The 13,284-nt window shown below is 36.5% G+C and overlaps 1 protein-coding gene across 6 annotated transcripts in view; it reads right to left on the reverse strand.

The window, feature by feature from the left end:
• Positions 1-336: 336 nt before the first annotated feature.
• Positions 337-13,284, reverse strand: part of ERBB2IP (erbb2 interacting protein) — a 64,179-nt gene continuing 51,231 nt past the window's right edge. For 2 of the 6 annotated variants that reach the window (XM_010293476.1, XM_010293475.1), the window contains exons 20-23: positions 5,811-6,020; positions 4,563-4,655; positions 3,882-3,956; positions 337-1,080 (exon numbers count right to left, since the gene is read on the reverse strand). In XM_010293476.1, coding sequence (XP_010291778.1) covers positions 973-1,080; positions 3,882-3,956; positions 4,563-4,655; positions 5,811-6,020 — 486 coding nt within the window. In that variant the 3' untranslated portion in view covers positions 337-972. Of the gene's footprint in view, positions 1,081-3,881; positions 3,957-4,562; positions 4,656-5,810; positions 6,021-7,741; positions 7,868-8,671; positions 8,816-13,284 lie in introns of all 6 variants that reach the window. The other 4 variants (XM_010293473.1, XM_010293472.1, XM_010293478.1 and 1 more) reach the window with 4 other exon arrangements.

Consider the following 13,284-nt stretch of genomic DNA (forward strand, 5'->3'; position numbering starts at 1 on the left):
TGTGTGTGTTTAAATATGTATTACAGGCAACAACCTTAAAAACTGGCCATTTCAGTTTCATTTTTAACATCTGTAGCATTACAATGGAGTACTTTTAACAAAGATAAAAGTATCACCATTTGCTCAAAATTGGGGATTTCCATGGCAGAGAAAAACCTCTGGGCACATTTCCACAGTACAGTTGAAAAAATTATGTATGTAAGAAAACCCAACTAAACATGAATCACATGTGGCAAATGAATATTTGATGACTACATTAAGAACAAATCCTGTAGAATATCAAAAATTTGTACTTACTGTCTTCCTAGAAAACTCCATAAGCTTTTATTGCATTTTCTATTGGTAGACGTGCACTCCAGAACTAAACACGTTTTCGTCTTTCCCAATTCCAGATTTAGATAGCAGATAGTTGTTTCACCTGACCTTTATTCTGTCCAACCAGCACCACCTTCCATCTACTCGTTCATCTATACAATGTGCACATAGCAAAGCCAACATCTCATATCTCCTGTCCGTATCTACAGAAGTGGTTTCAGCATAACACTAATATCTGGTGAATAAAAATAAAGGCAATAAACAGCTACAGGACAGACAGCTCTGCCATCTATCCATTGGCTATGACTGAGGCTTCGCAAAGCCTTGCACAAAGTTTAGTAATGTGTATGAATTATCCAAAAATAAACCTACCATCTGTACAAAAAAAGACAACACAGGTTTGTTCTTGGAGGAGTGATCCTTGGATTGCTATAATGCTTACAAACGAGTTTATTCACTATATGCATTTCCAAAATGATTTCCTGTACGTTCTATACAGTGGTTTTTCCCCCTTCAACCACGAGTTCAGTATTTCCTGTACAAATTTTGATCATAATTCTTTTCAAGTTCCTTTCATGTATAAAAATAGGCAAAATATTCAGTTTCCCCTAAGTCCTTCAATGACTCTTGCTGGCTCTTCCCCCTAGTCCACAGTATTTATGAAGAAACTTCTCGCACAATGATGAGTTCCACTGCATTCTGAAAAGTCTTTAGCAAAGATACTGCTTGTCCATGATCAATGCTGATGAAGCTGTATCCATTAGCCTAAAACCAAATATTTAAAATGGAAAGTTACCATCTCATATGCCATGTTAGTGAAACATGTCTCATATTTCATGTTAGCTTATTTAAACTTTAAGGCTTAAAATAACCAAATTCTGTATGAATGCAAACAATAAAACACTGCTGATTTGCCGATTTACATTGTTGATGAGTTGAACATATAGCTGTGTACTACAAGAATTTATACTGCTGTGTTAGCCTTGGAAGAATTTTGCCCCAAAGGTATTGCAAATAACCAAAAGAGGAAAAACTTAACTTTAAACCATTAACATCAGACATCTAATTCATCAGTCTTAATACAGCCACACCAAAGAAAGCAAATACAATACAAATGATACCTCCCAGTTTAAATACCAGAAATGGCATTTGTGATAAATTAAAACTACTGAAACCTTTAACAAAAAACATTAATGGCATTGGGAGCCATTTTAGGCTGTGAGCCCTCCTGAAGTTACCCCCAGCTTGAATTTTCCTGTGACTCTCTTGGCACAGGTTTGGCTTGGCAAACAGAGGCAGGCCTAAGTGGCCTACAGAGGACAGGGAAAACATGGCTACGGTTCAACTTCTCAGCAGATACTACTGCAAATTCATCCTCAGTCGGGGTGGTAAAATCTTGCAGAGTGACAGATTCATCCAGTTTATTGCTTCCAGCTGTGCATCCCACACTTCTCCCTGAGCCACTGCCCCTTATGGAGCGACAGAGAGAACTAGTCATGTGTTCTACGCCTTAGCTGTGCCAGTTTGGAGTTGCAGTTCCTTATCTCATCACCAAATGCTGTTGCTACGAGCTGAATCCTTTGCTCTAAAGGCAGTGGTTTTTAAATCTGTCTGGGGTTGCAGAGAAAGATTTACATATAGACTGTTCTGAGAGCAAAAGTGGCAATAACCCTTCCAAATCATCCGCACAGAATGTCCTGGCCCTAACCTAACATGCAACAGTATCTTAAGACTTACACGCAATTATCTAGTCACTGGTCATGTACAATATTTTTATTAGATATGTAGTAGACATGCATTATAATATGCACACCTAATGCCCATTTTACAGAGAATGTTGCAAAATAAAGCACAGCAAAGTCATTTTGGGAGAGACGATACTCAGTCAAAACCTGCAGGCTAAGCAGCAACAAGACAGAGAGGGACTGTCGTTACATCATCACTGGGATTATCATGGGTATAAAGAACGTGCTGTTACACAAAAAAAATAATCTTAGTTATGAGAAATTGAATAGCCTGTAATTGTCTAAACATGCAAATTCAACTTCTCCTTCAGCTCTTTTTCAAACTATGAATTCCTTATTAAACAAAAAGCAAAACCCAAGCAGTGCCAACACGACAAAAGGGAACTTCACTATAAAGTCACACAGACAAATTAAATTCCGCAAAGACAGGAATAAACCATTAAAATGAAAGTCATCTTTAAAACATTTTCTACTCTGTGAAATAAGAAATATGTTACTGGTATTTTCAAAGGTTTAACAGGTATCTTGTTCCTGTATGCTGTGTTGGAGGGTTACCCCCATCCCTTAAAAGTTATCTAGATCAGTAAGAGAAGTAGGACCTTTCTCGCTCCAATGGGGAAGAACAAGTACAGAATTATTTACCAAGCCATCTTTTAGTTAGAAAAACTAAAACAACTCAGTTTAGTATTCTTGTGTCTTTTCTGGCTTCATCTTTCATTTGAAGGATTAGGCTGTGTTTTCAGTTCGGCTTCATTTTAGAAAACTGATCACGCAATGTCATGGTTTAATTGAGATACCAATTTTTTTTTTTTTTTTTTTTTAGTTTTGGTTGGTTTTTTGGTTTTTTGTTTTGCTGTTCTGTTTGGTTTCATTTTTGGTTTGGGGTGGGCTTTTTTGTTTGCTTTTGAGGATTTTTTTTTTTTTTTTTAAACTGAAATGCATCAAAGTCTATCAACATTCTCAAACCAGTAACATGGTGAATAATCAATAATTTTTAACAACCTCTGCAACTTTAAGGGTGGCTTACAGCACTGTTCAAATATCCTGTTAGTCCATGTCTGTAAGAAAGTAAAGCTTATACAATTCCCTTGCCCATTTCCTTGGCCCCTACCCAAATAGCTTATGAACTCGTGAGACAACTTAAATGTGATACAGAAGAGGTCTGGAAGGTACTGACATCCTACAGAAAAGAACTGCACAGCTGCAGGCCACAAGCCATGGCTCCTGAAGTACCCTCCAGGGCTCACCTGCAGCACATGGGGCAGCCAGGAGGTACATGGTGCGACCAGCCAGGTACAGCCAGCCAAAAGGCAGCTTCTGCCAGCGCTTGTGCACGTCCAGGCTGCCAGCTGGGGGAGAGGCAGCACAGACGTGCAGGGACTGCAGGATGGAGGGGGATGTAACAGCAAGGTGCAGCTGGGGAGAGGGGTTGTGAAGGGCAACTGCTGGTGTTCAGACAGCATGTTATTCAGAACATTGCATGTGAACGACCACAAGTTAAATAACTGAATGATAATAAAGCCTAGTGGAATGCTCACATTCCATCTTGAATGACAAATTAGGCCTATTTTTTGTCTTTAGAAGTGTGAAAAATGTTCAGAGTTTGAAAAAATGATCCCACCAATGAATGCTTCAGCCTGTATCACCTATCCTGCTGTTAGGTGGAAGAAAATTAAAAGCATCATCCCAGAATATAAGGATGCTTCTGGAAAAGATATTGGCAATCCATCTAAAAATTAAAGATTCTGCTCTTAGAAAAAGGTGCAAACTAAAAATGAACTGGTATATTACTCATGCTAGTTAATTAGATGACCACACTACCTGAATTATTTTATCTCCAGGCTGCAACAACTTAGATGCTGGTCCTTCTGGCTGCACTCTGGTTACAAATATACCCTTGAAAAAGAGAGATGGAAAACATTTTTGACAACTTATTTCATGAATAGTAGAGTTGCATGAAACAGATGTAATTCAAAACATTATTTCAATTTGCCATCCTAAGTAGAAGAGAATACAGTATTATTCTACAGGTCTACTGGCTTTTGTGACTGCCTTCCTTTTCTGATGTTAAATCCAGAAGAATTGCCTTTAAAGGACTACTGAAGGGCAAATTCTGACCTGCTTTTGTTTAATTTGGCAGATGTGTATGTCAAGATGAATCATCAACCACCAGAATAAGGCTGTAGGGTAAATCATGTTCTCTTTTAAGAGGCATCCTAATTGTAAACTCCATAATTCACTATCTCAAATCTGTTGACCAATATCTGGAACTGTACAAGAACCATTCAGCTAAAATAATCCTCTGTGTTGTTGTGTGACAATTGTGGTCACCTACCACCTTGATTTTCCATATAATTTGTCCCCAGTTTTCTCCCCTCCAGTCCTAGAGTTTAGTGTTTTGGGGAATGTATATACTTCTTCCCACCCACCCCACCCTTTGCTAAACACTGGCATCATTATTAATCAGAATTATTTTAAGATGCATTAGTATAAAATACTCACATCATCTTCAGGTCTGAATGGATTCCCTCTACCACCAACTCCTCCTGATATACTAAAGCCAAGTTCTGGATCCTTGTCAATTCTCACTCGAATCTAAGTAGTTACAACCAAAGTTAGATGAACTGGCTGAAAATCTGCATTCAAAGCTACTGCAATGAAATCATTACTAAGGAATTCAGGTGAACAAAAGCTTTAAAAAGAAACCAGAAAAGCATTTATCACAGTTCAAGAGTATGGTATCTCATAATATTAATTCAGAAAAAGATTCTACCACCACAGCACCATGTACCATTGTACATAAATTTTACTCCAATATCACTACTACTATAATCATAGTTCAGGTGGGCTTTAAATTCAGAGATATTTAGATACTATGTAAATGAATTTAATGCCCCCAGCAAAAAACATCTTCCTATGAGAGAACCTGTTCCTCTTATTTCTTTGCTACCTCTAGATGAATTTTACAAGTCAAACCTTGTTCCTACTCTCACTCTATGTAGCCAACACTGACTCCCCTTTCTCTTGCCAGAATAGTTGAGTAGAATACTTACTTTACACAAGGAGTGGACAGTCTTATTCTAGCACAGAATGAAAACATAGTTCTCAGTATTTTCTCAAAAAATACAAAACACCACAGAGGAAACATTGTTTGTCCAAGAGCAAAAAGAAGGTTGCCACAATGAAAGAGCCACTAAATTGTGTAAGAATTTCTTACCCACATCTGTCTATCATACATGGAACTGATAATTATCAGGCATGAATCAGATGCTCACATTTTTTTTTTTATCCTGGCTTTTGTTTATGGATGCACATGTCTATATTTGCAGGTTTTTGAACCATTCTGGATAGTAATGAATATATGCCAAGTACCCCAAGTTGTACTGCTACTTTGTATTTTTTTGGTTACTAGATAAATAATGAGTTGGTGATCAATAAATATACTTGAGAAATAAACTTGTAGTTCAGTAAAAAAGATGCAAGCTCAAGTTCTGGTACATTCTGTTAGAAATCTACCACATTTCTCTCTTAAAATGTTCACATAAAAAGTAAAAAAGAGCTCAAAACTAGAAGCAATGTGTGATTTCAGTAGTAGAATTGCACTGAGATAACACTGTCTTCTGCTGGAGATAAATTCCTGTATGATTTCTGTTACCATCTACAGAGAAATGGTAATGAATGAAAACAACCGAACAATTCACTGCCACTGACAGACACATGTCATATTGTCAAGTAAGATTTTATTCTTACCTCTTGCTTTGCCAACTCATGGCTTTGTCTGGGAGAACACTGGGACTGGGTATAGGGAGGTTGGTGGGCAACTTTCAACATCAGATAATCAATTAATTGCTCTCTAGATGGATGTCTTCCTACTGATGACTGAGGAGGGAGATGATGGACTTGGCTGTAGTTTGCCTGAGGTCTTTGAGGCTGGCACATCTGTCCATTTGTCAGAGGTATCTGAATAAAACATGAATACTCTATGACATACATTTTATAATCAGCAATCCTCTATTCCTTCTTTATTATTTCAGTATTTCTCATACTTGACTGCTTTTAATTCTAGGAACATTACTAAAACTACTCTTCTGGGTCAAGTACACTCAATTTTCTTTATAGTCATCAGGTCTGACCTCCTGAGAACAAATCTGAAAACCAAAACTTACTTTGAGTGCTATTCTAGTAGCACTAACAGACTAGACAGTTTTTGTTTTTAGCACTTGTTTCATTGAGTTATCCCAAGCATTATTTTCTTAGCAGTGCAACTGACAGTAGTGACACTTGGTTGATGTCATTGCCAGTTTGTACTTCTATTGCATAAAATTCAGAGATTTTTTAATGATTTCCAGTAGATCATACACAAAATAAGAATCCCACATGGCTAGCACACAGAAATTATATGCTCTCTGAGCATCTTTTGATGCCCACTTTGCAAGAAAACCTTCTGAGCAAATTCACATACAAGCTTAAGATTTTAATACCAAAATGGTAATGACATTTCCAATGTTACTCTTTTGTTAACACATCCATCACTGATTTGATAGCTATAATGATGACAAACAGCAGTAAGGTACACAACGGTCAATACAGTGCATTCAAACTAGGAATGATGCTGGAGATGACAATGTTTCTTACTGAAGCCTCAGAGTTACTGTTCAGCTCTGCAGCTCTGTGTTGAGATGGGCAGCCTTTTACCTCCTCGCCTGTGTGCCTTGTGCTCTTACCTAACTTAAGTAGTCACTCATTCATCTGTATGATTCCCGCATTCCAAAAATGGTACAGTCTTCAGTTACAGGTTTTTTCTGCCTGCCACTATTATCCAATAGGATACAAGGATATTAAAATACTGTCTCTCTAAGTATTATAAATAACTGAATTGTGCGAATTTCAACCTTCAGCCATGCTTATGTGAATGGACACATCAAAATTTGTTGAGTATTTTATGTCAAAATGATTCTGGAAAATGGTAATTTGTGTATATATACACATTTTTTAGCTGATTTACACATCAGACATATTCAATTTACAAGATTTTCTACTGCATTTTCTGAAAATCTGAAGTATGACAGGAAAACTATTTTTTTTACACTGCCAGAGGTAGAGTTTACAAAGGCAACATGTATCAACAGCTATGCAAATTCCCAACATCCAATGTCTGTAGAAATGCAACTCGAATTACTTAAGTTACAAAATCAGTTGGTGCGTCGTAGTAATATACAAGTATCCGTTTAGTTTCACTGTAATAAGTCCTGCCCGTATAGATGGTCTTTAGAGATGAATACAGAATGGCTCCTACAATTTCTAGTTTATCATCACAATTTCATCACAACAGATTTCAAGTTTGTTCTTTAAAAGGTTTAATCAGCTGCAGATTGCTTTCCTGAAATCATCTTCCATGTTTCAATTTCCACTTGCAATTACATCTTTTCCTGCAAATTTCTTCCAAAGCCCCTCCTTAAGAAAAATTAGAACTATCCCCCCTCATATAGCTACCTATTTTGTCTTCCAAAAAGAGGATGCTATTTCATTTACACCACCTTTGATACCTGGGTATTACATCCTAAAGAAGTCCCAGTTCCAACTCCTACCCCAACATATGTTTCTATTTCTATTTCTAAAAAAATACAACCTTACAAATAAATGTATCCTATCCATGGTGTCATGTAGATAATTACCTGCACAGATATTTTCTTCATGCTGTCTGGAGGAACATCTTTGAGACTAAGTGTGGCAGATGAGTAATTCTGCTGTCCTGAAATGAATACTTCATCCTGGCACTGGTCTCCCAGAGTAGAAGCCTGGGGATGCTTTAAATAGAATGGAGCAGAATGAAAATTCTCATAAGAAGCCCAGAATAAAACATTTTAAGGGCTTTATCATTATTTATCTTCTTGATTAATTAGTACATTGTTTATGTAGAAAATCTTACTGGCCAAGATACCACACCCATAAAATGTTGATGGATTAAAAAACTAGCGACTGCAGAGGTGTCTTTGATCACCAATGAACTGATTAAGAAAAGTCAACAAATGCTAAGGACTGCCTGTCCAAGGATTCATATGGTTAAAAGAAGTCTTCTGTTGACTTCATCCTGCTCACTATGGATATCATAACATCACTCAGGATGCTCAGACTTAAAGCATCGTTTCCTCACATCCTCTTACAAACTAAAATACTAATGTTCTTTAATGCCTAAAGTATCTTACAGTGCAGTTTACATCATCAGAATTTGTTTGGGGACAGAAAAAGCACAGTAAGATTTTGTTCAACCCTTTATCAACCTAGGTTAAATTCAAAATGGTAATCTTTTGTTCCTGTATGTACAACAAAACCAGACAGGTTTACATACATTCAACCATCTATAAAAGCCAATTAGAAAACTCAACTTCATGATATTAAATTGAAAAGCCTTGCAATAGTTTAAGGCATATGAAGAGAAGGCAAAGTATTTCATCTAATGCCTACAAAAAAAATTCCAGGACATAAATTACATTATTTTTGTTGAAAGCTTTGCCCATATGCAAAAGGATAACTCTATCAGTTTAAGAACACCTCTCACAGTTTATTCTTTCCCCCTCTAGATATTGCAATAGCCTCCTGTAGGTACTCACTCGAACAATGTGCACACCAGAACCTCTTCCGTCTGCAACGCTCAAGGCAACACTACCCTGGCTGCCATGCAGATCCCTAGAGTTGCCATAGTGAAAGCTGCTAACTGCAGCATAATTGGAATTAAAGGACCTAGACAGCATGCTCTGAATAAAGAGGGGACAGATTTAACACAAATTAGTGCAGCATGCATAAACCACAAGACATGTTATACGTAGACTAATACAAACATATTCCATTGTCATGCAAGATAAAAAACATGCAAGAACAGTACCACTGTGATGTATAAAACACAACTTGGTGACCCCTATTTACCTTTATTTACTGTAAATCAGCATGCAATCACCAGTTAACATGCAGAATTACAGGTAAATAAAGTCATTCAAATGTTCATGTGTCAGAAAAACAAAAAAGGTGCACAGCTTATCAAAATTTCTAGGTTTTCATTAAATCTGCAACATATCAAGTATGTTGTAGGAAGAGAAGCTGGCAGTCAAGATAAACACTTGTGGAAAACCATCTAATTATCAGTTATTATTTTGTCTCATTTCTCTCCCTTATTACTGGTACAAATAAAATTTTATACATAGACAAATTTGACTGTTTGACTGGGTTTTATTGCTGTTGCAATGCTGTCAACATCTGCAATAACACTTCATCCAAGAACGTGAATGAGCCTCATTTAAAGAAAAAGAGACTCAAAAGAAACCTTGGAGTCCACCCATGCGCCACTGCAGGCAATCAAACAGGTAACATGAGTTCAAAGACAGAAGTGATGGTGGTTTGGTTTTAAGCTTCCATTACCTTGCAAACCTCACCTCTGCAATATTGGCAAGGGTAACAGAAAGCAAGCAGTAGACATTGCTGTCTTGCCACCATGGACTTTTGTGGTTGTAAGAACAAAACAAAAGAAAAAGACTGCCCAAGAGAAAAGGAAAATCCTCCACATGCCACCTGACCAATGAAACAAACCTATCTTGAAAAAGTAACAAAGATCCATTAAAAAGTATGATCATAGTAAAAGATATACCACAAAGCATCAAAACCCAGCAAATACAAAGGTTTCTGTTTTTTATAAAGTTCCTAATTTTTCCAAGTTAAAAAAAAAACAGAAAAAAGTTCTAAATACCTGTCATTTGTAACTCTTACATGAATAAATACATTTTGGTGTTTTGTCTGTTGACTACATATACTAATCTGATTTTGAAAATAGACACTAGTCCTCAGGCAGACATTTGCTCTTTCATACTGGCTTTATCTTGTGAAACTAAAACTAGTTTAATCATTAAAATCATATGCCTCTGCATATTCATATTCCCCAGATGCTCTGGTAGCACAGTCATTGGAAACTCCCTTGGAAAACAGTATTTACTGACAATACGTGGCTTTTCTTGGCCAAGACTCATGGATAACCTCTCACCCAATGGCACAGTGAGCTTTCTTCATGCTCCTCTACTACACCTACCCTGTTCTCTAGTCAATGGATTTTTCAAGCTCTGAGACAAGTCTCTAGAGGCTTTCCCCCTCTTGGGAGAGGAAGACTGTAGTCAGCATTCAAGTGTCTCTTTATTAAACATTCAATCTGAGCTTACTGCTCCTCTAAGTTTCAGGCCAAACACCCATATGAAACTGCCAAAGCCAGTTTTCCTTAGCTCCTTAGTGCCTCAAAGCATCTTCTTACAACTCTTCTCAAAATAGTCTCTATGATTAGCCAGGTGGCCTTTTCCTCCCACTTGTACAGGCAACTCTCTGAAGTCTCATTACAGGAAGCTCCCTCTCAGAGGCTACTATATCTATCCATCTTCTGTAAGTGGCAAAAAGACAGATAAAATAGAAGCAATGCATGGTGAGATGAGAAAGTTATCTTCTGAAAGTGTCTCTAGCAGACCATTTTACTCTAAAGGTCCCTAGATCCACTAGCTTCACTCTTCTCTTAGAAGGACCCAAACAGATGGTCAAGAAATAGTGACAATCTAAATACAGATTTGTATTTACATCTAAAATAGATCTGCAACAGGAGGTAGAACGTTCCTAAAATCTGCAGAAGCACAAACATGTCCATCAAGAATTAAGATTTAAATCAGTCTAGTAAGCTTCAAGGTCATTACAGAGCCTGAGAGTAGTTTTATTCAATTTTATAATATAAAATTATTCATTTATAAAATCTCCTTTCTTGATAGAGACTTCTTCCAAAGTACAGAAAATGATTGTGCAATTAATGTAGGAAAGGCACAAAAAGTACTGCAAACTTGATTTTTCTTCTTCTCTACATCAGGCACAGCATCTCAACATTCAATTAGAAGGAACCCACAAGTACAAACTGTACAGAACAAATACCATTTAAGATTACATGGAGTTGTAAGAAATTTTTAGTTTAACACAAGAAGAGATTCCTACTGACAAATCTAGGAAGTATTTTTCCTCCACCCATTTTTAGCTGGGAAGAGAGAAACTGAGGCATTTGGAGTATGAATAGTATTCCTCTCAATTTTGCTTCTCAGTATGAGCATGATGAAGGTTGTACATTTCCTGGTGAGATTCCTCAAGACTGCTGCACCAGAGAAGACACTTTCAGAAATGTGAATATGCAGATGTCATTAAAACCCCTGATTTTTATTCCAATTTATTAAAAATTAAATATGGAATAAATGTATGGTCTAAACTTCATATTAAATATGAATGCTAACGCCAGGTATCGACTCCATTATCCACCTGATTTGCTACAGTGTCTTAGGGTATAATGGCCTGCAAAATGGTAATTCAAATACTCAAGGCATGAGAATCTCCTTTCAGTTACTCTAATATGTGCTAACCAATATACATTGCCATGTTCCACTGTATTTTTGTGAAAGCTAAGTTTACTAGAAATCAGTCATTCAACCGTAAGGAAGCATATTAAAAGCTACAATACATCAAGGAAAAAAAGGCTATGTACAAAGCAAAAAAAAAAAATTCAGCATATAAATCACGTTTTGTGTTCAAAATCAGCCTCTCATGGAATCAGCTTAGATACAGGCAGCTAGTAGCATAGTTTTGGGGTTTACAGAACATATTCTCAATTTTTCAGCTTACGAGAGAATTAACAATTTCAGATTTCAAAAGGGTGTCTTTTGGGACTTGAAGTGCGTTTACTTAGGTGCAAGACAGTGGTGTCTGCCTAGGAGAATTTCTATTGGATAATACTGTTGTAATTTTAAGACTGGCTGGATTCTGTCACACCACTTAAAATGCCTAAAATTAATGCTTTGGCCTTTTGGAATAAAAGCAAACACACACACACACACACAAAGCTTTTGTCTGAAATGTGATAGAATTCTAGCAAAATATAATTTTTTTCTAAAGAAGAACGTAAACATTATGAAACATTTCCTCTCTCAGGAAGGAGGAAACTCTTCAGTCATGAGAGAGGAAAAAAAAGGCATGAATTTAGGTTTTTGACCCTGCAAAAAAAATGTATGTTCAATAAGGGACAGAATTCCTGTTGAAGAGTTACATATGGAAAATTACATATAATTTGAATTCTACTGTCAGAAAATGTTTGAAGGGTCAGAACTTTTGTTGTTTACATTCCAAATGCACAAGAATTTTATTCCTTTTTAAGTGTGATGTATTGACTTCTGAACTCCACAAAATATTATTATAATACATTGATGGTTCAGTAGTCCATTCAAAATGGAGGAAAAAATAAAACTAAAATCAAAATTTAAAACTAAACTGCTGAATGGATAACATTCCTGTAATTTATCAGTGTCAAGATATTCTTCAGGCTATAACCTTATTAACAATTTTATGTGTGCACAGATCCACTGAAAGTTAACTGAAGTTACTTTCCTTGACACATTGAAGCAGCCTTAACTTGGAGAGTATCTGACACCATACCAATGAAAAAATTTTTGCATGTTAGGTGTGTAGCATAAAAAACCCCAAACTTTCCAACTTTGATTAAAACTGTAATTATGTATCAATACTGAAACACTATGACTTTTCTCTTTTAATAAAGGCACCATATACTGGCAACTCTGAGAATAAATGTTCTAATTGCTGAATTGGAAAGTAGGAATCAGACTTCATGACCTTGCCTCTGAAAGCTCTACCATTTTTTGATAAATAGTAGATGAAGTAGATAAAAAAAGAGAGGACTTAATTCCAGATGAAATTAGAATCATAAGCAAACACGCACCTGATGAACTCCCAAGAGATCCACACCAAAAAAAGAAAATATACATAAGTAAAGAAAGGACAGAGTCAGGCCCAGTAACTGTTTCTTCCTACTCAGCACATAGAAGTATAATAGATCTTTGCAGATAACTGTTGCAGATATTTATTACTGCAATTTATGGATGAAAAATTCCCCTACCACACAATAAAATGTGTGTGACACTGGTATGTTTACACAGGCAGTATTTTAGTTTAAATTCCTAAATGAAAAGTTTCAGCAAGACTGCCATAGAAGACTACTGCAACATGGCAGGTCACACTCAAAAAGGAAAATACGCTGAAAAATATTAGTGTTCTTAAAAACATACCTGTACACCAAATTTACGAGGTTTGGGGTGGGGCAGAATTGACTGTATGCCTTACAACATATAAACCACTAGAGCACAGCCTGACATTT

Source organism: Phaethon lepturus, unplaced genomic scaffold, assembly GCF_000687285.1.
Source record: "Phaethon lepturus isolate BGI_N335 unplaced genomic scaffold, ASM68728v1 scaffold11368, whole genome shotgun sequence".
NCBI lineage: Eukaryota > Metazoa > Chordata > Aves > Phaethontiformes > Phaethontidae > Phaethon > Phaethon lepturus.